Genomic DNA, 22,970 nt, shown 5'->3' with positions numbered 1-22,970 from the left:
TAGACACACTAACTGATTGAGCCACACACGCATCACATATTGTAATGCCCTAACAAGGTTTATGAATTTTAGTGTGACATAATTCATAAACAGTGATTTTTCACATATATATTGCCTCGGACAGATTAAACAAAGTTTAAAATAAAACTAAAGCATCACCTAGCAAACAAAAAAACAAAAAAAAATGTACAGAGACTGGGGATTGAACCGAGGACCTCGAGTGTTTGATTTGTTTAGTGCTAAATTTCCCAAGACATTTACACTCTAGGCTATATTTTTGGATCATATGTGTTTTATTTGCAACTAGTTAAATTCCAGTTGCCTTTTAACATGTATTTGTTCTACCAGTTAAATATTTGTAAGGTTTTTTTTGGTCAGAAAGGTACTAGTCCGAGACAAGTTTCTTTTTTACTAGTTTTGTATTAATCATTTTTTCGACTAGCACAAATTTTCTAGACCCTGTGTAGTCTAAATGCATTCAGACAAATTCCGGTTGCTTTATTTTAGTTGTATTACTAGTTGTTTTTCAGACTAGTTCGCATTTTTCCTGCAGGGTGGTTAAAATAATTTGTTAAGAATCGTGGGGGTAGTTTTAATAACGTCTTAAACGGATGTGAAATCAGATTGGAGAAAAGTCTTACAGGACGGCCGCGAGGATCTGATGAGTTTTATTTTGAGCAAAAAAAAATAAAAATCATCAGTAATCATTATTTTTGAGTCTTATTTTTGTTGATCAAAAATAATTAATATGCTCTAAGAAAAATATAAAAATTGAATTTTAATCATTACAAAGTAATTTTTATTATTTAACTTATAATGATTACGGTCCCTGCTTTCAAATGTAAATTGCTGCTTTCAAATGTAAACTGCTGCTTTCCAATGTAAAATGCTGCTATAACATTGCTTCCGACGAAATTTTAACAGTCGACTGTGGCTGTCGTTGATTTTGCTTCGGCTTTGCTTCCGACTTCCAAAAACTTTCATAGCAGTAGCACAGTAAAAGCAAAACATACGAAGCATTCACAGCATTTTCAAACCCTGGTTAAAAAGTTATGGGCGATCAAAGTTTTAAATCTCCATCTTCCTCGCACTCCCTTTAGCTGAGTATCAGGTATCTGATAGTCGGGGCACCCGACTATAGCATTCTCTCTTTTTTTTAGTTTAACATACTGACGAAAGGTGGTCCCTTAAACTTCTGGAGTAACGGCAATTTCTGTGTCACCTACTTTTATACATTTATAATTTTTGTTGCAGATCAATCAATTGGCTTAGCTTATGCTCGATAAGATCTAGACGACTTTCGTTAATTTCTTCCTGTTCTCGCCTCTGCATAGCTCTCTTATTTTTCTCTATTATAGTCAGAGCCTTATTGGCGGTCTGATCGTAGAAGCTTCCGGTGCAGAGCCAGTAGGTCGCTACCCCACTTATTGATAAATTTGCGGTCCCTTTTTGAGAAGGATTCATATTGGCTATGCGCAACTCGTTATCCTGGTTTGGCAGTATTGAAACCTGCTGTAGGCTCATATAATTGGGGTACATTTTTAGCAACCGCTGGCAGATTATCCGTAAGCCATGATTGAAGGGACCAGGACATCCGCGATTAATTTGCGCCAGTTCGTACCGATTCAGCAGGTTGCAGCGACAGATGTCACCATTTAGCTCCGCTCGGTCCATGATATCCTAGTCGATATGAGAAAGGTCGTGAACTTTGAATGGCGAAAATATACACTCAGAAAAAAAATCGACCTGAATTTTAGAAAATCGCCATACTTTGAAGATCACCTTGAAATTCAGAAAAAATTTCTATTTTTCAGAAATATTTTTCTAAAAAATAAGAAAAATTTACCCTGATTAGATCAGCTCCTCTCGTTATTCACTTTTAGACACATTTTCTGTTTTTCAAAAATTTTGCTTTGAAACTCAGAAAAAATCGACTTACATCTTAGAAAATCGCCCCAATCGGTAGCCTAGGAGTCTACAGCGAACGAATTTTTTTTTTTTTTTGCGCTTATATTCGGAAGTGTGTGTTCAATCCCACGTCGAGTGGGAGTGAGATACATGAGTATACACCTTGAACCCATGAGAACAAAATGTGAAATTACTTTGTACAGGGCCTCACGTGATGCTTCCCTGGCGCAGCTAGTAGAGTGTTTGACTGCAAACTGTGAGGTAAGGGGTTCGATTCCCACGAGCGACCAAAATGTTTTTCTCAAGTAGTAAGTTATTTGATTTTTATATTCATCATTTGTTAGTAATATACAAATTTCAGTTATTATTTCTAAAAAATTCAGGGCGATTTTTCTTCTGAGTGTAGGGAACTTAACTCACCCGGGTATCATTTACGGCCAGACCGTTAAGTAGATTGACAAGCACAATCGTCATGAACATCACGAAAAGCAGGAAGATCAGATAGGTGTAGACACTAGTAAAGTTAATGTCCCCGACGTTAAGTTCTCCTGTCAACATTACAATCGTCTTGATCAGGGCCACGAAGGGGGTGCTAAAATTGAGTTTCAAATGGTTTTTCTCATTCGCAGGATCCACATTCTTCTCCGATTCACCAAATAGGATGTAAAAGCACAAGCCAAAAGTCAGCACGAAGATCGAGTAGAGGGTGAAGCTCTTTAGAAAATTGATCGAGACTTCTCGCAGCATGAGCATGTGCGTCGAAATGGTCAGGATTGGCATGGAGCCAACCAACAGACAAAACTCCGTAGAGGCTAGAAGGATGGTAAAAGCGGCTGCGTGTTTTCGGAGAAATCGAATTCAATGCATGTACAGATCGATAGTCCTATAAGAGCCCACTCCATTAGGTTTGTTTTGGACTTCAGGTACAAAACTGGAGCAATCATAAGCTGGATGGCCTCCCGAATAATTAGATAGCCGATTCCCAGCCAGGTGAAGGCTTTGAAAACTGTTCCAGTGCCGCTCCCGTGGAATTTGATGAGGGTGAGGACGATGATGCTGGCGCTGAACAACGAGTGCATCAGTAAATTAAGGTAAAAGATCAAGGAAACCCGGCACCACTTGAAGAAAAGGAAGCTCGAGATAACCGGGTGCTGCAGGAGGTGACACAACTCCTTTGACCTGGCAATGAAAGCGATGGGGGCCATTTCGTCGTAAAGCTGATCGGAAGGCGTTGAGTCCCATCTCACTTGACCTCTATAGGGTAACAGGTTTTTATAGTCGATAATGATCTCGAAATCCGGTGCACCCGAATGCTTCCCGATCGTGGTTATACAGGAATCAAAGTGCTCCTCGAGCAACTCGGGAGCCATGTCCTTGATGGGCAGCGTGCCCGGCCGGTCCTACACCCAATGTAGGCTCCATGTTTCAGGAGTTTTTGTATCGCCAACGTGTTGCGGCTTTGGACCGCATAGAAAAGCGGAACCTGACGATTTTTATCAGCCTGGTTAATGTCCAACCGATTACAGTTTAAGAGCAACTCGAAGCAGCGTTGATAGTTGACGTTATCAGAGGGCACATCATTTACAAAATCCATCACCGTGTTTATTAGCATACAGGCGGAGGTCAGCTGGAGTCTTGGTTCCCTTAACAAATGCTCCAGAGCCTGCCAGTTGCCCAAGCGAATGGTCCACTCGACGAGACCATTCTTGTCGATGTCAATAGCGTTAGTCAGAATGGTTTTAAAGGCTCTCTGCCTTCCGTACTCGATACTCCACTTTAGGAGGTTAAATTGCTCATTTTGGGTGATGAATTGGCTGTCTTTTTCGTCCTTTGTAGTTTGCAGGAACTTGGCAAACTGCTTCTCAAATAGACCCTCGTCTCCATCACGAAGAGTCCTTTTGAGGGTTAGGCCGTTGACGTTTAACAGCTTATCCGGCATTTCCAGTTCTGGAAACTGCTCTTCCAGTAGTCGACGTGCCCCTCCATTGCGGTATCTGTCGATATCTAGCTTTGGATGAGCGAGAAATAGCTCAACCAGCCCCTTCTTCTTCGCTCGTACTATGGGCTTCCTCAGCACGTTGTGCAGAGGAGTGCGTTCATAGATGTCGGGGATGTTCGGCGAGGCGCCATAGTCCAGCAGCATACGCATACAAGCCAATACCTCCGAGGAGTTTTCCTCCGTGAGAGCTTTGGCCAGAGAGCTAAGAGGTGTGAGTTGGCCGTACTTTCGGTCCACGTCGACCTTTTTGCCCGGCCGATCTTTCAGGAGCGCCGCCAGGTTCCCGGGATCCTTTGAATCGACGGCATAGCTGACTGGGGTCTTTAAAAGGTGAACGGGATCGGCCTTAGGAGAAGAAAGATTACTATCTTGGTTTCGTTCCGAGATCTGGGTACTTACATAGTTGATCTGGCATCCGTGATCGATGCAGGCCTCTATAAAGCATGAGGAGTATGGAGTGGAGAGTGCTTTCTGGTAAATGCTTGTATCGCGGTTTTCCCGCAGATCGGGCTTGGCACCAAAGTTCAGGGCGTTGACGAAATCCAGAAAGTTTCGATTGGCCCAAGCTGTACTAAGCTGGGCCTGCGGTTCGATGAAGGCGAAGTCCATAATGAACAATTTTATTGTCTGCAAAATCCAAGTCAAGTATTTAATTTTTTCGTTTATAAACGTGGGAGACGTCGCTGAGGAAATGCATATGTAGGGGAGAGTGGGGCAATTTCGTGACTGGGGCAATTATGTCACCTGCAATATCTTGGAATCCATAAGTCGTAAAAATGTATAATTTTTTTGTTTTAGTCCTTCAAGACGACATGACCAATGCATTTTTTTTGCACAGAAGGTCAAGATAATTAAGCTATAATATTAAATGTGTTTTAATAGTTCAAAAGCTACATTTAGTTCTCGACGAAATTTTTCTGTATGCCGCAATTGAAAATGGATAAGATACAGTTTTTATATAATACATAGTGCTATAATGTGCATTTCTGCGTTAGTGGTTTTTAACTTCGCGCCTAATTTCGATAGAAAAATAACACAGGCCGACAAAATGTGACATGGGTCGATGTCAAGGCCTGCCACCATTTTATTTCGATAAATGAGGCTTTTCTAAGCATAAGTTGCCACTACGCCTATAGTCCATCAGCTCTGGTATTTGCGGTATCTTTAATTTAAGAAAATCACAAAATTTTTTCGGCTTTTGGGATATATCTTCAAGAGTGGTCAACCAATTTTGGTAATCTTTTCGGAATTAAATAATTTCATGTCTGTTTTATACTGTCGTTTTGGAAAATTCAATCTTACTCAACCACAAGAGGAGGTGGGTGCATTCAAAATTTTAAAGTCACAGCAAAGTTTAAAAATCTTCATTTGTGAACAGCGTTTAAAAATTAAATAAAAATATTTTCTTCTACAATGCATTTTTGATCCAAAGACACCTTATGTCCTTACTGTTTAGGACACTCATCAGGTTTTTGTGAATTGTTTTGGAATTTTTAAAAGTGTTTTTCTTACTTCATTCACACTGACAATTCACAAACAGTGCCCAAACCTGTCACTATTTTACGTAACGCATAACTATTTTTGAGCACAAGTAACCCTTGCTTTAAAAATATTTATACATGGGCGTAAGTTAAAAGCTGGAGGGGGATTACACTTCAGGCATTTCAGCCCCCAAATAATAGTAGGCTACGCTCATGTGCTTATATTCAAAGCTAAACTACTTAGATCGTTTAGAAATAAGTTATTTAAAATTGTGACAGGTTTGGGCACTGTTTGTGAAGGAAGGAAGAAAACCAATTTTAAAAATTTCAAAACAATTCACAAAAACCTGATGAGTGTCCTAAAAATTAAGGACATATGGTGTCTTTGGATCAAAAATGCATTGTAGAAGAAAATATTTTTATTTAATTTTTAAACGCTGTTCACAAATGAAGATTTTTAAAATTTGCTGTGACTTTAAAATTTTGAATGCGCCCACCTCCTCTTGTGGTTGAGTTGGATTGAATTTTCCAAAACGACCGTATAAAACAGACATGTAACTATTTAATTCCGAAAAGATTACCAAAATTGGTTGACCACTCTTGAAGATAAATCCCAAAAGCCGAAAAAATTTTGTGATTTTCTTAAATTAAAGATACCGCAAATACCAGAGCTGATGGACTATAGGCGTAGTGGCAACTTATTCTTAGAAAAGCCTCATTTATCGAAATAAAATGGTGGCAGGCCTGGACATCGACCCATGTCACATTTTGTCGGCCTGTGTAATTATTTCTAAAAAAGTACTGTGTGGGGAAATTTCGCCACCCTATGCTTAGGGTAAATTCGCACCTATTTTAAATACATATTTTTTTATTTGACGAGCTGGCTAACGAACAGACTACCGGCAGCAGCAACAAATATAGGACGTCAACAAAAATGGTACGCTTGATCAGTGTAGCATATTTACAGGCTTTAAACTCCCTACATTTTTCAGGTGACGAAATTGCCCCAGTGGTGTGGCGATTTTACCCCCCTATGTGGCGAGATTGTCCCAGTATATTGGTTTTACTCTTTAATTTTTTATAAATCACCAAGGTAATTAAAAAAAAGGGGAATGTCACATTTTAAAGCTTGGTGGTAACCGCATTCAACAATAAAAATAGAAATATAATAACGTGTCTCAAGATGGACAAAAAATAGCTTTGAAAAAATGCTGACGAAATTGCCCCACTCTCCCCTATGTTTTTAAAAATAGCTGACTCCTTTGTCACTATTGCAGATGTTTGATTCTCAGTAACTGTTATTGTTATGCAGTCTAGTCAACATAGAAAACATACTATTTGTCACAGCCTCTTTCTGATTAGCAATGTCAATAACATGATTAATTATACATTTTACTCGCAGCGTGAAAGGGTATTTTGTACTCATTGGAAAGTATGTAATAGGTAGAAGGAAATGTTTGCGACCCTATGAAGCATATGTATTTATTTATTCGTGATCAGTATCAGTAGTACAATGTACTTATATGTATCTGTATTGGAATCTGTATTTATTTATTTTTTTGTGGAAAGTTTTGCTTGTTTGACTTATCGTTACCTGTCGAAACGACAAAAAAATTTTAAATCGGACTTTTATTTTACTGGCAGTAAAATGTAGAACTGTAAAGTAAATTACACTGTAAAGGTCGATGTTTTTTCACCTTTAATCGAATGTGTACTTATTTTTAAATTAATCATCTGAGTAACTAATACAGCCAAGTGCCTACTTCTTGTACTATTTTAAAAATCTTTACTGGACTTTATACATACACACAAACCACCACGACCGGAATTATTACTTTACTCGAGAATTTGAAGCAAAAGACTAACTGATCCGTAAAAGTAAGATTGAAATTGACGCGGCGCTAACAGAAATTTAAAACTGCCAGAGGGCAGAGTTTAACAGAGGTTCTGCCTGTTCGATATATGTATACTTATTTATACTCGAACCGTTGATTTGTTGCCATAAAAATATATATAATTGTATTGAAATCTTTCCTTGAATTAAAAAAAAAACATTTTTTAACTAATGCCGTAGCCTTACCAAAACATCTGACATTTTTTGGTGAATGTTACATTCTTCCCGTACATTTTCAAGTGGTTCTATATGTGGAAAAAAAAGCATTTGACAAAAAATTCTACTACATTTCGATATTCTCATATCTAACATTTGAGAGCTCCATTGCGGCCGAAAAGGGAACTAGCGAGCTCTGACAATTGCTTAGTGCTAAGAATAAAATATCCCGATATAAATATTTTGATATATTGTTGACATCCCTACCGCGGTCACACTAAATTCTGCTCCGCACTCTCTCTCTCCTCTCAATTTAACAGAAATGTTAGGATACAAGGACTGTTAGCCTCTGCCGCTGCTCTGCCAATGTAAGAAAACGTTGCACCTTAACATTTCTGTTAGAAAACAGCAGAAACTAACATTTTAAAGCGCCTTTGTGGCCGAAAAGGGAACCAGCGAGCGCTGGCAATGGCTCAGTGCTAAGAATAAAAAATCACGACATAAATATTTATTTTTACTTAAAAAACATATGGATATATTGCTCACATCCCTCCCACGGTCACACTAAATTCAACTTCTCTTCACCGCGGCTGGACGCGTCTTTAATTTTTAGGATAGTTTTTGTAAGCAAATAATTGAATATCTCAAGTGTAGGCAGAGGAGAAGCTGAAACGCCGTGCCCTGTAATTGTACTGTTTGTTTTGTTCACCTACCGTAATCGCCGCGCGTCCCCCTCTCTCTGTACTTCGCCTTCGACTTCATTGTGAAACGCAAAATAAAATAGTTTTTTTAATCTGACTGTCCTCGCATTACAAATTGCCAGTTAAAATAGCCAGCAAATCAATTTACATAATATTGGAAAAACACATAAAAATAACAAAACACACACGGGCTGGCAAATTGATAGGCGCAGGCTGTGTGAGTGTGTGTAAACAGCGAGATCAAATAGTGAAATGCAAAAGTGCTTTTCAATTGAAAAGCGGGCGGCAGAAAAGTGAAAATTAACGCGGTTTGCGACGTGTTTGCATTTGGAACGGAATCAGTGAAAACCAGTAAAATGTCGAGTGCAGAAGACGGCGAGCTGGACCCCCAAATTCAGGTGATTTTATTTGGCAATTTGCCTGCTTGTCCTTCCTAGTTTTCCCTCTCTCCGTCTCCCTCTTTCGTACCTGGCACAGAAATGAACGGTAATTTAGCGACAATAACAAATATCAGGCTGCTTTGCTTTTGTTTTTGGATTGTTTGCTACATAGTTCTCTCTATATTTCACTTGTTCTCTTTTACACTGCAGTTTTTGTTGGTACAGTAGTAACTTGAAAGGGTACTGAATTTTCACTAAAGATATGTTTGTTGTTATTGTATTATGTTTTTTAAAATTAATTTCTAAATTTTATAAGTACCCTTATAGGTACACTAAATTGAGTTTCAACTGTTTAGATAGAGAGCATTGTTTTTGGGGAATAGGAAACATTCCATTTCGTTACTCATTTATTGCGTGAACCTTTTTCTCGCTTTGTTGGTTTTCAAAACCGAAAACAAAAAAAAACAACACAGAAATTCAATTTGCACAGCGCTTAAGCAAATTGCAAGTTTCCTTTTCCGACGAAACTGTTCAATATGCATTGTGAAACACGAAACAATACAAAAGGCAGGAAAAGGGAGCACAAAGAGTGTCAAGAAATCCCACGCACTTCCAAGTAAATTTGGTTTTTTCCCCTCTTCGAATTTGAACTCGGTACCTAAATGAGATTGAGATTCAAGTGCAGCTTGGTTATTGCTCTTTATCGCTCGTTTCGCCGCTTCTTCTTTGCTCCTCTCTTGCTTTTTCGGGAGAGGTATGCATACAAATTTAATAAATGGAAATACCAAAGCGCACACGCAAGTCAAAGCAGCAACAAAAACAAGCGCCTTTTGTTTTTATTTTTATTTTGATTCGTATTTAATTTTTTTTATTGTGTAAGGCAGACAATACAAATGTCTCGTGAAGCGCAAGTCGCAGTTTGCATAAATCAAGATTTATATGCTGCTTATTCAACTACGCAAAATAATCGCACACTCGCTTAATGGCCTTAAATGGGCAGGAAAAAGTATGAATTTGTGAAAAAACAATTCCTATAGAAAACCTAGAAAAATGTATTCACATTTTACGATTAAATCATACTTCTTGGAATACAATAAGAGTTTAACCCTTAAAAACATAAACACATTACGTATTATAATTTAAAATTATTAATCTAAAAAATATTTGAGATTTAAAAACAACAACATTTATTCAACACATTTTTTGTATACAAAAAAACAGGATCTGTAAAGAATACATTAATAATAACAATATGAATATAGACGCGATCTTTAAAACTATCATTAAATCTCATAATATACAACAGCCACACTGGAAAAGTTTATCCATTGTGAATCCCCCCGGATTGATACAAGAAAATCCCGCTGTAGACCTATAGAATTATCTATTTTTAAATGCAAAACATAGTGGGAGACGTCACACGCGGCGCAAAGTCATTAACAACATTTTGATTTCGAGACCCACAAGACGGCATGTGACTAGATTAAAGCCGTCGATAATGTCCGAACGTATATGTATGGGAAAATGTATAGGAGGCACTCTTCATACGAGAGATAGAACGATCGTTTTCTATAAACAATCATTAGAGTGCCTCTATAAACAAAACTGTACCGAAACAGGTTTGGGAATTCTCAGAAAGGCACAAAAATACATGTTATATTACCAAAAACGCAAAATATTTCGCTTCGGCTATTTTCGCCTTCTTTCTCAATGTTTTTTATGCTCGACTTCCTCTTTAGACAAGCCGACTTTGTTGGTTTCCTTGCCTTCAATTTACCAATGATTTATCAATGAGTATTTTGTATTCTTTTTTTTTTTGCGCGTGCAAAAATTTGTTATCTTTTCAAGTTGATGACGACAAACAAAAGACGAAGAATAGATGTAGCGACGATGGCGCAAAGTCTATTTAACTTAAATCGTGTGTCTCCACAGATGTTTATACCCGTTACTCGTAGAGTAAAAGGGTATATTGTATTCGTGCAAAAGTATGTAACAGGTAGAAGGAAGCGTTTCCGACCCCATAAAGTATATATATTCTTGATCAGGATCACTAGCCGAGTCGATCTAGCCATGTCCGTCTGTCCGTCTGTCCGTCTGTCTGTCTGTCTGTCTGTCCGTCTGTCCGTATGAACGCTGGGATCTCGGAAACTATAGAAGCTAGAAGATTGGCATTTTGCATGCAGATTCTAGGAATTCCTACGCAGCGCAAGTTTGTTTCAAAATGGTGCCACGCCCCCTCTAACGCCCACCATCGCTTATATACGATTTTAAAAATTTTAATATTTTGGAAAAGTAAAAATGCAGTTTTATTGTGTTTATCAATACCTATCGAAATGTAGAAGAAATTTTTCAAATCGGACCATTCGTTAAAAAGTTATGCGTGATCAACGTTTTCTATCTCTATCTCCATCTCCCTCGCACTCCCTTTACCTGAGTAACGGGTATCTGATAGTCGGGGCATCCGACTATAACGTTCCCTCTTGTTTTTGTTTTCACTCAAGCTATTTGTTTATTTTAATTTTTTTGATACAATCCCACACGCGTCAGTAAGCTGGAAAATATAGTTAATTGCGTCCCAAACTTTCTAACCCCAAGCCAATGAATTATTAAAAGTCACTTATCGATTAGACGATAATTGCTTTAATAGAGAAACAAAGGGGGCTTTTTTATTGACAGAAATTAGTGGGAAATACTTTGCAGCAATTTAAAAATAATTTTTCGCCTTGCCCCATTTGATAATGATAATTAGATTAGCAAGGGAAACTTTAGGCGCAAGTCAAATTGATAAAAATTAATAATGACTAATGACATTTGGCTACCTGGGTCTCAGTTACGTAAGCAAGGTGAGAGTACGGGTGTCGCGAATTAGAGAAGTCAACCGAGGCGTCTATGAATCAGAAAATCGTGTCCGATAAGTGAGTCAACGTCTATAATATATCTATATCAAGGTGTACCCCTAAAGTGAACATCATAAGCATAAAGAATGCTTATCTTATATTACGAGTACGAACTTTTGCTTAAATGGCAAGATATATAATCCAAAGTTCATATAAAACCTCTGATAACGGCGGCTTTTATGGATTTCTTTAGGACTCAGCAAATTAAAGATTGGAAAATATGTAAAAAAATTGCTCATGTATCGTTTGTATTGATTTTCCATTTATTTTACAATTAATGCATAACGAATCGTTAATAACAATAATAAGCATAACCGAAAAAAGCAGCTTTCTCTGTAGAAAAAATAAAATAAAAGTTCATAAGTGGCAGCGGTGGGATTCGAACCCACGCCTCCGAGGAGACTGGTGCCTTAAACCAGCGCCTTAGACCGCTCGGCCACGCTACCCACAATTATTAGTTGTCAGAAGCGCTTCTCATCGAAAGTCCCATATTCCCATTTATTTATAGTGAGAAACAAAGGAAAACAATTGTAGGAAGTTTATTGAAAAGCATTCCAGTTTATGTGGGAAATGATGTGATATATAAAACAGGTGGGGCCTGCACTTGCATAAATAAACTGCTTCTTTCAGAAGGTTTGTTTTGTCAGTTAACTAAACGTTTTGTAACCTTTCGACGAGTGCAATCCCCCATGGGTTCCACAACCACCATCATCATCATTATCATTATAGTCAATGATGCATAACACGGTTGCTACTTTCGACGAGCGGTTACCGCACTCAATTTTCCATACATTTTTCAGACTTAATGAATTAAGTTTGGCTTGGCTTTGTTCGGTCGTCGGAATTGTTAATGACATTCAATGATTGAGACTAAGAGTGTAGTTGAACTTAGGCAGTCATTTCCTGCATTATCAAATCAGCAGAGATAGCATTTTTTAGAGGCAATCTTATCAGTCATGAACTTGTAGCTGCAATTGTACAAATAAACTTATCTACTATTTTCAAAAGCTTTGTAAAGTTCGTCTGAACCTAAATTGAGTTTAGTTGACCTTCGATCTGAATTGCTTGGTCATAAAGAGAAAGCTACGAATTTTACTTAGCATGGCAATTGAAAATAATTTGTTCGAAGTGGGTCAGACCCACGAATTCTACATAAACCTCACTTGAAACATTTTCAACGCAGTAGTTTGTGTGACTTATGTGCTCTCGTTTATTTTGTACCTAGTTGACATAACACCAAATTAAAAATAAAAACTTTATGCGGTCAATTGCAATCGTCAAGCTACGTTGACTTACATTTCGGGTCGCCAGACATTCACTCACGCATCGCCGTTGAGTTTTTCCTTTATATAACAATATTTTTGACCTACCAGCAAAGACTTTCTCAGCAGTGCCACTTTTGTTTTATTTTCTCTGTATGTTAAGATTTTTTTCCATACAATTGTCGCATTATTTTCGTCGATGACGTTCATTTCCGCCCGAGTTGAATGTCCTACGAGTTCCTGGGGCTTCCTTTTTTTTGTTGCGCAAGTCAAATCGATGTAAATTTTATGTAGGTTTCCATTACATTGCCTCCTTTGCCATTTTGCCAAAGTCTGCCCGGCTCAGAGGGGTGGTTCTTGGAGGACGGGGGAAAGCTGTCACCAGCAGATGTATGTAGGTCAGGTCAACCTAGTCGGCATCACGCCACCGGCACAAAGGGCAGCTGGCGTCATTGCGGAACTGGCGAAACATCGAGCGAAACCGAAGGGAGTACCGGTAACAGAGGATTGTACGTAGGGAGCAGAGCATGGATAAGCTAATAACCTAATCATAGGATATCTAATCATGAGATGGGGTGGTCTCTTTTAAGGGTGGAAAATTGTCATGTCAGGGAAGAATTTAAACTTTGTCATTTTACCATCCTGCAGGAATACTTTAATATAAAATATATGAATATTTTATTTCTTATAAATACTAATATTAGTATTTCTTTCAAAAATACCTGAATGTACATAAAACTAACACATTTAAATGAGATACACTAATCATTCCTTATAAATCACCTAGATACCTGAACCCCTGGCGAATCCAATTCAATTATATTATATCCACTACCTCAGTCTTATGTGTTACCAGGCAAACAGTCGTCATTCCCAATTTTACCCCTCCATACAGAATACGTGGGTGGCGCCCTCTTGTCTGACGAATTGTTTTGGATCCTAACGAGCCGCACTCACGTCATCTTCTTCTTGGTACTCCTCTTGTCAAGGGACGCTCCTGGCTATAACCTTTCGCATTTGATTGGCTTTATTCATAGACTGTGACTCAAGTTGAGCTTTAGCCGCCCTTTGGCAATGCAAAATAAACGCGACGCAAACCGTTCGCACATCGCGTGATTTGGTAACATTTAAGGCCAGTCCTCGTTCCATTTGGTTTTGACCCTGCTGGAAGCTTTAAATTTAACGTAAATAATCAATAATTGAAGACGAGTTCCACTGGTGAAATTATTTTTGCTATATTTTACATTTCTCAGCGAACAAAGGCGATTTTTGTTTAAATTTACCGAGAATATTTCGATTAAGTTCTTTGAAAATATTCACCATATGTTGTGAAGTTGAGAAAATATTTATTCAATTTGCGTCGTCATTTCAACTTTTAATTTATGCACAATATTTTTTTGTTTATTTGATGATAATCAAATATTTTTGCTGCCAACCACACACAGCTGCCTTGGCGGGTAAATATGTTAACCTTTTTTCCAGTATTTACAATTGAATCGCATTGCAACAAAATGTTTTTATGGTATTTATTCATTTGATTGTGCGTCATTGGCGAAGAAGGGCGTAAAGCAGAGGTAGAGTAGATGGAATATTCATATATGTAGCCTTGTTTAATATTATATTATATGATATCAGCAGCATTATTATACCAAAACATAACCATAAGTGGTTAAGTTTTGGTTTCCCAGCCCATTAAATTGCTTGTTGAAAAGTGAAGGGCGAACAAGTGAACTTTTCATTAGCCAATAGTTGGGCAAATGCAGCAAAATGCACGAACAAGTTCCTTGGGCTGCAGAATTCCTGGAAAGTTCAAGTGTTGAAATGTTCATCTGCGCCGGATGCCCAAACTGGTTTTGTTTGTTTACACGAAAAACCAGTTTTGGAGTTTTAGAGGTTCGCTCGCACTTGGCTTGGTCTTGGCTCTTAAATCAATCTCGATTACAGAGGCGAACCGAGCGGGCCCTTTCCAAAACCCCCGCCTTTATCTTTGGTTTATGCATGTCCGGGATGTGGAGAAATGTTCAACGGACACGATAAAAATCAAACTGGGACAGCCTTAATAAAAGCTGCCGTAAAAAAAGGGGCAGACAAAACGAAAAAAATTATAATTAAACCAGTTTTTCGACCACAATCTGCCGTGGTTCCCGAACTGAAATTCCAAAACAAAAAAAACCTAAAAAGCCCAAACAAAAAACTTTAACCGCATGCAGTTCACCGATCCATGAACATCAACACAAGTCCGTTCCCCATGTAAATGGTAGATCCACAAACAAGAAACCTGACATTTACAAAGGCAACATGGACTAAATTGTTTAAATATCTAAAATATGTACATAGGTGCCGTATTTAGATGCCCATAAATTTAAAATTGTACTTAAATATAAAAGTTATTAATGGAAGATAAATCAACAAAAGATAATCTCGACCAACTGCACTTTGCACCAAAATATTATATATCGCCTTTTGAGAAGTAAATTAAAAACCTCATTAAATTCAAAGCTCTTTGCTTAGTTAGCTTGATTTATGGCGCCGTAAATCCTTAATGTTTTTAATAAACAAACAAATTTAATAAGCTGATTTAGGGGCATTTTTAAATATGTCAGATATCAAATAAAATAAAAGATCCTTGTTTATCTGTTGATTATCGCTACGGCATAACTACTCCATATTTTAAAATGAAAAACATTTTGATTCGTTTAACATTTTTGTATTTTTGTTTAACCTTTCGTTTTACGTATGTACACGCCTTAGGAACTACTTAAATGATCGCTGGACTACGAATACATTTTCAGAGGAAAATAAAATGCATTGACAAAGAATACGAAACAGAATCTGTGAACGCTGAAAACTAAGGACAGGGCAGCCATATGTTGCGGATTAGACTTTGTTTGTTACTGGGCTGTTGTGACTCTCATGGCTTTTGCTACTGACAAATCCAGTCGATGGGGTCGAAGGAACAGGCATCTAGACAAACTCATAGCCAATGCCGAACTGGAAACCATTCAGAATCTTATCCGTGGTCTGACGCCGCACCGGCACACAATAGTTGAGTTCAATCCGGGCTCTTTCTGCTAGTTTAACGGCCAAACCGATTCCGAAGGCACTACGCATGTTTTCTACATAGAAATTATAAATAGTTAATTAATTTCAATTGATAGATGGGTTCAGCTATTACTAACCTGTGCTAAAATTATTGCTGTTGCCAATGTTATAGAAGAAATGCATTCTAAAGTGACTAGCCAAGTTTTTGAAGACTCCGGCGAAGGGAAGCGGAGCCCAGAGGTGAGCACCCGTGCACCAGAAAGTCTGAGCTCCAATGGGTGTGCCGTCGATCACGGGACCAGCTCCTCCGAACTTAAATCCTCTCAGGGTCAATGGACCACCGCAGTAGAACAGCGAGTTAATGGGCAGTTGGGTGGTGTTTTTGGTCTCCTTAACGACGCCAACGCGCCCGCAAAATTGTGCCACTAAACCGGCAAACAGCGGCACATTTACCTCGCCGTGGGCAGTGCTGCTAGTGTAGGCGATGTTGCCGCCCAATCCGCAGTATTCGTTAACTGATTTCAGGTAAATACCACGGGTGGGGAACACATTGTTATCCCGATTGTCGTAGAGCACGGAGTAGCGCAGCAACGAGGCCAATTTGGGTCCACAGTGGTCGCGAATGGCGAAGGGCACTGATTTGTTTAGCAAACCAACATCTCTGATGGAGTTTTCATACTGCAGCGAGTGGGTCAACTAAAAATTAAAGGGAAATATTTAATTAACAAGTTTTCTATAAATGATTCTTGAACTTACATCCACTCCCACCATGGTGTGTGCCGAGAAGTCCACCAAATAGCCAAGGTTGGTGGTTTGAAAGGAGCTGATGTCAAATCTATCCGTTTGCCTAAAAATGCTGAAAGACAATCTGTCGAAGGAGGAACATATTAGTAAAGCTATAAATTAAAGAAGTCACATCCTTACTCAGGTCGGTTCTCCCTGAAGCGTGTGTGAAAGAAGGGTTTCCAGAACTTCAGTTGCAGGTCATTTGCCCTGGTGCTGCTATAACTGCCCTGCAGTGAGATGCTTTCGCCACGGCCCAGAATATTGGGGATAGTGAGTTCTGTGCGCAGGGAGCCCTCATTCTGGCCAATCTCAGTGCCCGCCGATCCCATCATGCGCGACATTTCGTTGCCCTTAAAGGTCACCTCGTATCCCTGGGGAGATGCGTCTGCTCCACGACTAATGTCGATATGCACGCTTACATCCTTAAAGATGCCCAGTTCATGCAAATACGATTTGGTGGACATGGCCTCCAGCATCAGATCCTGAAAGTTGCTGGCCTTGAACAGACCATCCGCTGCCCGCATCACATAGTCGTTGTGGGTGCGCAGCAAACCGCTGACATTGACGCGATCCACGCGAGCCGAGATCTTGCTCAGGTCGTATTTGGAGTCCTTCGAAACGGCCCCATCGCGACCCGACTGAGGCATCTTGTTGATTTCGGTGGGCAGGCGTTAGGAAATACTGAAAGTAATGGGAAATCAATTTTTTAAAAAATATAATATACCTATTATTTAAAATTAATATCACTACAAGATACTAATTACAAAATATTTTTAATTTACAGATTGAGCTGGAGAATCTCAATAGTGCAACCGATGAGATTAATAAGCTAGAAATTGAGCTAGAGGCAAGTCCGAAACCTTTGTATTGATGGAGATTCGGTTAAAAAACTAATACTAATTTTTATGTTTTCCATAGGAGGCCAATTCTACCTTTCGCATCCTTTTAAATGAATCTACGCGCCGGCTTAAGCTGTCCTCTAAGAAGTTGGGCAACTGCATAGAGAAGGCTCGACCCTACTACGAGGCTTTAGACAAGGCACGCGAGGCACAAATCGAATGCCAGAAGGCGGCAGTTAAATTCCAGCGAGCTAATGGTTTGTATTATATAAAACTATATCCCTGGAAGTAATTGTAAATTAATCTCCTTCTCCCATAGAAATCCACGCCGCTGCCAAGGAAACGGTGGCACTGGCCGAGCAGAGGTTTATGTCCAACTCGCATGAATGGCAGTTCGACAATGCCTGGCAGGAGATGCTCAATCATGCCACCCAGAAGGTGATGGACGCCGAGACCCAGAAAGCCGACTGTCACGCAGAGCACCAGAGGCTCACCAAGCTCTTCAACACCGCCGAGCAAAAGCTGCAGCAGCTTGAGGATCGCTTCCGGCGGAGCATAAACAAGTCGAGGCCGTACTTCGAGGAGAAGCAGGTGTGCCAGGACCAGCTGCAGACGCAAAAGAATCGCATCCAGGAGCTGCAGCAGCAGGTGGCCGGTGCCAAGAGCACCTACTCGACGGCATTGCGTAATCTGGAGCGGATCAGCGAGGATATACACAGGCAGAGGGGTGATTTTCCCACTCCGCCAGGACCCCGCGAGCCGGGTGTTGGAGCAGAGTTGAACTCGCCGACTTCCAGTGCCTTGCCATCGCTGCCGGATTTCCAGATGGAGCTCGAGAAATGCGACTATCCCTCCATAGCAGGCAGTCAAATGTCTTTGGGTGTGAAAACTCCTTTAGCAGCTGCCGAAACTGAGGATGAGGAGGATGCCTGCGACTACGATGAGACGGGAGCGGGCGAACTCAGGGGCGTGGTGGACGAACGCGATTTGGAGGCCCTACGGCAGAAGGTCAAGATCCTAGCAGTGCGTCCCATTGAGGGTGGGGATGGCCAGCAGCAGAATGACGTGTGGGAGCATGAACTGAAGGACACGGTGGATAAACTGGATCACTTGATGATGCTCAAAGAAACTGCCAAAAGGCAGCAAACGAATCGCTTGAAGTCCACCGAACAGCGACCCGATTCTCTGGGCGCCGAGGCCCTCAAACGCCACTGCGATGTGGTCGAGGTGAAGGTCACCACCTGCGCCACCACCGCCAGCTTGCCAGTCACCCCCCAGCACCAGCTAAATCACCTTGCACCGCCAACGCCCATCAAGAAGCTGCAGCAGCAGCTGGCGCCCTTGCCCTCGGTGAATGTCTCCATGCGGGAGCTGCCCCTGTTGGCCAGGTTGTCCAACGAGCTCCTGGATCGCAGCAGTGCTGCCTTCGGAGGAGTGCGCAAGCAGCTGCGCAGGCGCTCCCTGGAATAGTGAGCATATTGGGGGCTTTCCCAGCCAGCCCCATATCAGATTTGTTTATAAATTGTAAAACGTTAAACGCCGCATTTAAATGTGCACCACTCTCAATAAGTCTACACCTACATGATAAATACACCATCTATTTTCGTATAAATGTTGATTACATTCTAATCTATTGTCTCCGTACTTGTTTCTCACTGTTAATACTTTAACTATGTAAATGTTTTGTGATTTGAGAGAGCAAAAGAAAAATGATTGATTGATATGCGAACAATAAGCAGCTTTAAGTTAATGTTTAAACCTTAAAATAATAAAAAACCAGGTAGACTCACTAATTTAAATTAAATGGGCACATGCACTAAATAGTTTAGCCTAAAAATACCACTAAAATTAAATAAACCAAGTGTCGAAATGTAACGAATTCAATTAGATAATTAAGTGCGAAACTCTCAAAGCAAAATGTAGTGGATTGAATAAAAACGGTCTAAATAATTGGTCGGTGCCCTAGAGTAAAATAAGGGAATAAAAGTATTTGCAACACGATAAATAATATTGAAACTTGAAATAATAATAAAAATGGAATTCTAATTGAAATGTAAAATTGTGTTTTTATTGTTTTGGGGTGTAATAGTGAAGGAAATTATTGAATAGGAGGGGAATAATATTCCAAGCGTTAAATAATTTTCTGGGGTTTGATAAGAACTTTGTTCTTAAAAAATCTATGACAACTTAAAAGATGGGAACGTTTTAGACTGGGAAACCGAATATTAAAGAGCGTTTGCCATGATGCAACTGCCGCCGAAATAGCGCAAGAGTTATTTAATCTACAAAACTATAATGCATGTGTCTAAAAATTTCGGAGTGATGTCATTTTTGCTGCATTCAAACCCAAAACAAAATTCTGTCTCCAAATTATATAAGCCCGTTATGGTCTCCGACCGCAATCAGCTGACCTACCTTTAAATTACCGCCCCTGCAGGTGGATAGGCACACGCGAATTTAGGATTTTGATTCACTAGTGTTTCGAGAACTACAAAATATATATAACCAAGCACGAGCACAAATATTCCAATTACTTTCGATTGAAACGCGTGCGGCACCGAAAATCAACAAGCTGCTTCTTCTTCTACCACAGTGTTGACAACTATTCGGTTTGAAAATAGCCAGATTGGTTGTACATAAATAAATAAATAAATGAACAATAAAACTATAAAGAAGACCATTCTATAAAATGCTTAATATAGAGTTTTCAATAAGTAGATTAAACAACTGTAATATCCTCTAAATTAAGATACTTTATTGTGTTTGGCATTTCCAGTAAAACCTCGCTCAACTCGCTAATAGGACAACACTGTTTATTCGATACATTATGGTGACGGCATGGTGGGATCTGGAACACTTTTTTAATTTTTTCGCTATATAAGCGATATGTTGAAAAAACGAAGGGATCAGCTTCCAAAATTAATGAATTTTGGGGCTCTTAATACTTATATTTATTTGTCATCTTTTAAAGCGGTCATTTAAGTCTGGACACATGCATTAATAAGCAGGGCGATAAATTTTAAAAGGTTTCCATTTCGTGACTAAATTGTAGTCTAATCTTTTAGGAATTTGTCATTTGCGTCGTCTTAAAGAATAAAGAATAATAAAATTAACTTATCAATAAATAAATTTGTTGTCCTCTTAAAGATATGATAACAAAAATTCATGTAAAATCTTTAGATTTATAACAATTATGGATAATGTCATTCTTAAGTTGCTAAAACCGTAATAAAAACTTTACAATTTTTAAATACCGACTACTTCATACGTTTTTAAAAATCAAGAGATAATTATAACACTTACTTATTTTATTGGCTTCTATAATTTTAAAACAAATCGCTAGGAAGCGATTTAAAATTCCACTGTTCCGCTTATAAATTACGCTAGTTTGACGCAATATGATGGTGCGCCAAGTCAAAGGGTCACACTGCTGGAAATGGGGAAATCCCAAATAAGGCGCACAGCAATTTAAAAACTGATAAAATTCTGTAATCAGTAACTTAGTAAAAACAAATAAAGAGATGGTCTAAACTCCATTAATATTAAATAAAGTTACATTTTCAATAGCTTGCCTCAAGAGGCACATTTAATTGTAAAACCATTACTTAAGCTATGAAATTACAACTATCAGCCCTACGGTATTTTGACTTTGGTGCATCTGATACCCTTGGACTGCAGCTTCCGCATAATGTCCAGGGTTTCTTGGTTTTTGGTTGGATTTAGTTCGCTCGAGGGAGTGTCATTTAAACGCGTACTTCCCCGTTTTACCTCCACGCCGCAGGCTCGCAGTTTGTTTAGGATTTTCTGTGTGCCATCCATCGCTGGCTTCTCCAAGGGAGGAGTTACTTTGGTTGTTGTGGCAGGAACAGATTCAGCTGTCTTGTGAGGAGCTTGTTTCGGGAATGTTCTGGGAGGAGCAGGTCCTTGGGATGTTCTGGGAGGAGTTTTGTGAGATGTCGCTTGAGGAGGCAACTGCGAGGTCCTATCAGCTGGTAAACGCAATTGATTTGGGACCGCTGAAGGGCCCTTTTCCTTTGCAGTTGACTCCTGCAAACGCTTCAGATCCTCCAGCACATTGGGCACCAGAATGGTGTCCTTTTTCGTCTTTGCTGTGGGCGGTTGGGGGGAGGGGAGGCTGGTACGTGACCTTCGCTGCTGCTGGGCGGTCAGAATAGGGCGGCGAGGAGCGGTATTGCTCCGCTGTCGTTTTGCGGGCACCACATCCGGTTCGGGATCCGGTTCCTCGGTCAGCTGAACCAAGTACTCCTTCACGATATTTTCCTTGGATTTGGTTTTGGGCAGCGTCTGTACAGGGGGCTTGGGATCGGTGTACCAGCGCGGATCCTCCAGCTCTGCCTCCCAGTCGATGTCGCTGCTGGCGCTCGAATTCTTCACCACCGCCTCAATGTCGTAGATGTGGAGCTGCAAAAAGTGGGTGGCTGTTATCATGATTCCTATGGAAGTTTCCGAGAAAGCCTTACCTCCTGCCTGCCGTTCACCAGCCTCGTTTCCCGCTTGGAGTCATCGTATGTGTGGGCGAGCGGTTCGGTTGGCGTTACTATATGCTTTAGTCCTGGACAGTCGGTTAAGTGGCTTTGGAAGGCCTGGAACGTCATAAAATGGCGCTCGCAGCTGCGGCAGAGGGTCAGAAGGCGTTTCTGCTCGTCGTACAACACGTCGCCCAGGCGAATCGTCTTCAGCGACTTCGTCTTACGCGTCCCATTCATTTCTTTTCGGCAAATTCGCGCCAAGCGGAGATAATGGTATAAAAAATTGCAAAACAAAATTTACACTCGGACAGTGTGGCCAGGTGGTGAGAGTACACGGATGCCGAATATTTTTCTGTGGCAAAAAAGTGCTCACAAAAATAGCAGGCTTCCACCACCGTTTTAAGACAACAAGCGCGCGTAATTTAAAAGTACTATTTTACTGAAGGTTAAAAAAAGAATAACCAATAACTTAAGATTGTTGCCATATAAATGTATTTCCCTGCAATGATTTAATATGACAAATAAATCGAAAAAACCGTTGACAAGGATTTATCAAAATTGTCAAATCAACGAAACTATCACTGTGGACGGCGGTACACGTAGTGACGATGCGCACCGGAAGAGTTGGTGACGATGACTACTATTGTATACCATATACTATGTACATAAAGCTGCAGAATAAAAAATAGCCCTTGAGATTAATCAACTTTTTTATATACCAATAATCGGAACAAATAATTTGCTAAGCTAAATGTAAAATTGCCGATCACCCATTTCAGATCGGATTGTGTCGCTTGGGAAATTTAGAGCTATCGGTGTAAGCCAGCTCAGTTCAGATGATAATTCGAAAGGTATTCGAAACTAAACGGACAAATGATTCTAAAAGTGCAACAAAAAAATTTGTGTTTGTTGATTCCAGTATCCTGCTGACTACATTTAATTTTTGTAGTTTGGGAAAACGTTGTGTTTTTTTTTATAATTTTTCTTGTTCTCTTAACTTGTATTTTGTTTTAAAAAAAATATATCACAACAATTAATTTAAGAAACTTTTATTCCCAGCTCTTTAATGGAAATAATTGAAAATTTTGTTTGTAATTTTTTTTTTTCCTTTTATTAATCTTATCTCTTGTTTCTT

At 39.6% G+C, this 22,970-nt stretch overlaps 3 protein-coding genes, 1 non-coding gene and 1 pseudogene across 4 annotated transcripts; 1 reads left to right on the top strand and 4 right to left on the bottom strand.

Annotated features, from left to right (window-relative positions):
• Positions 1-1,227: 1,227 nt before the first annotated feature.
• On the bottom strand, positions 1,228-13,196 carry LOC108057571 (transient receptor potential cation channel protein painless-like; annotated as a pseudogene).
• On the top strand, positions 7,997-19,370 carry pcs (SH3 domain-binding protein parcas). Its single transcript, XM_017141932.3, has 4 exons — positions 7,997-8,537; positions 17,291-17,353; positions 17,425-17,602; positions 17,665-19,370. Exons 1-4 carry the CDS (start codon positions 8,496-8,498, stop codon positions 18,813-18,815), a joined length of 1,434 nt encoding a protein of 477 aa, XP_016997421.1. The 5' UTR covers positions 7,997-8,495; the 3' UTR covers positions 18,816-19,370.
• TRNAL-AAG (transfer RNA leucine (anticodon AAG)) lies at positions 11,781-11,862 on the bottom strand. Its single transcript has one exon. It is a non-coding gene; the product is annotated as a tRNA-Leu (tRNA).
• On the bottom strand, positions 15,364-19,925 carry LOC108057602 (SAM50-like protein CG7639). Its single transcript, XM_017141933.3, has 5 exons — positions 19,761-19,925; positions 16,645-17,187; positions 16,477-16,588; positions 15,858-16,416; positions 15,364-15,794 (listed from the first exon to the last, which is right to left on the bottom strand). The coding sequence occupies exons 2-5, from the start codon at positions 17,151-17,153 to the stop codon at positions 15,643-15,645; spliced, it is 1,332 nt and encodes a 443-aa protein (XP_016997422.2). The 5' UTR covers positions 17,154-17,187; positions 19,761-19,925; the 3' UTR covers positions 15,364-15,642.
• Positions 19,926-20,897: 972 nt separating this feature from the next.
• On the bottom strand, positions 20,898-22,325 carry LOC108057580 (uncharacterized). Its single transcript, XM_017141887.3, has 2 exons — positions 21,827-22,325; positions 20,898-21,767 (listed from the first exon to the last, which is right to left on the bottom strand). Exons 1-2 carry the CDS (start codon positions 22,070-22,072, stop codon positions 20,979-20,981), a joined length of 1,035 nt encoding a protein of 344 aa, XP_016997376.2. The 5' UTR covers positions 22,073-22,325; the 3' UTR covers positions 20,898-20,978.
• Positions 22,326-22,970: the final 645 nt, after the last annotated feature.

The sequence above is a fragment of the Drosophila takahashii genome, chromosome 2R (assembly GCF_030179915.1).
Source record: "Drosophila takahashii strain IR98-3 E-12201 chromosome 2R, DtakHiC1v2, whole genome shotgun sequence".
Classification (NCBI taxonomy): Eukaryota; Metazoa; Arthropoda; class Insecta; order Diptera; family Drosophilidae; genus Drosophila; species Drosophila takahashii.
The sequence above is the reverse complement of the archived record's forward strand: the minus strand, read 5'-3'. Positions and strand labels throughout refer to the sequence as shown.

What these genes read in the sequence shown, in the direction of transcription:
- pcs (XM_017141932.3), top strand. Translation starts at nt 8,496, where the DNA reads ATGTCGAGTGCAGAAGACGGCGAGCTGGACCCCCAAATTCAG. An exon ending in AGCTGGACCCCCAAATTCAG is followed by an intron (nt 8,538 to 17,290) that starts GTGATTTTATTT and finishes TTTAATTTACAG; the next exon opens with ATTGAGCTGGAGAATCTCAA. An exon ending in TAAATTCCAGCGAGCTAATG is followed by an intron (nt 17,603 to 17,664) that starts GTTTGTATTATA and finishes CTTCTCCCATAG; the next exon opens with AAATCCACGCCGCTGCCAAG.
- LOC108057602 (XM_017141933.3), bottom strand. Translation starts at nt 17,153, where the DNA reads ATGCCTCAGTCGGGTCGCGATGGGGCCGTTTCGAAGGACTCCAAATAC. An exon ending in TTCAGGGAGAACCGACCTGA is followed by an intron (nt 16,589 to 16,644) that starts GTAAGGATGTGA and finishes CTCCTTCGACAG; the next exon opens with ATTGTCTTTCAGCATTTTTA. An exon ending in ACACCATGGTGGGAGTGGAT is followed by an intron (nt 16,417 to 16,476) that starts GTAAGTTCAAGA and finishes TTTAATTTTTAG; the next exon opens with TTGACCCACTCGCTGCAGTA.
- LOC108057580 (XM_017141887.3), bottom strand. Translation starts at nt 22,072, where the DNA reads ATGAATGGGACGCGTAAGACGAAGTCGCTGAAGACGATTCGCCTGGGC. An exon ending in TGGTGAACGGCAGGCAGGAG is followed by an intron (nt 21,768 to 21,826) that starts GTAAGGCTTTCT and finishes CACTTTTTGCAG; the next exon opens with CTCCACATCTACGACATTGA.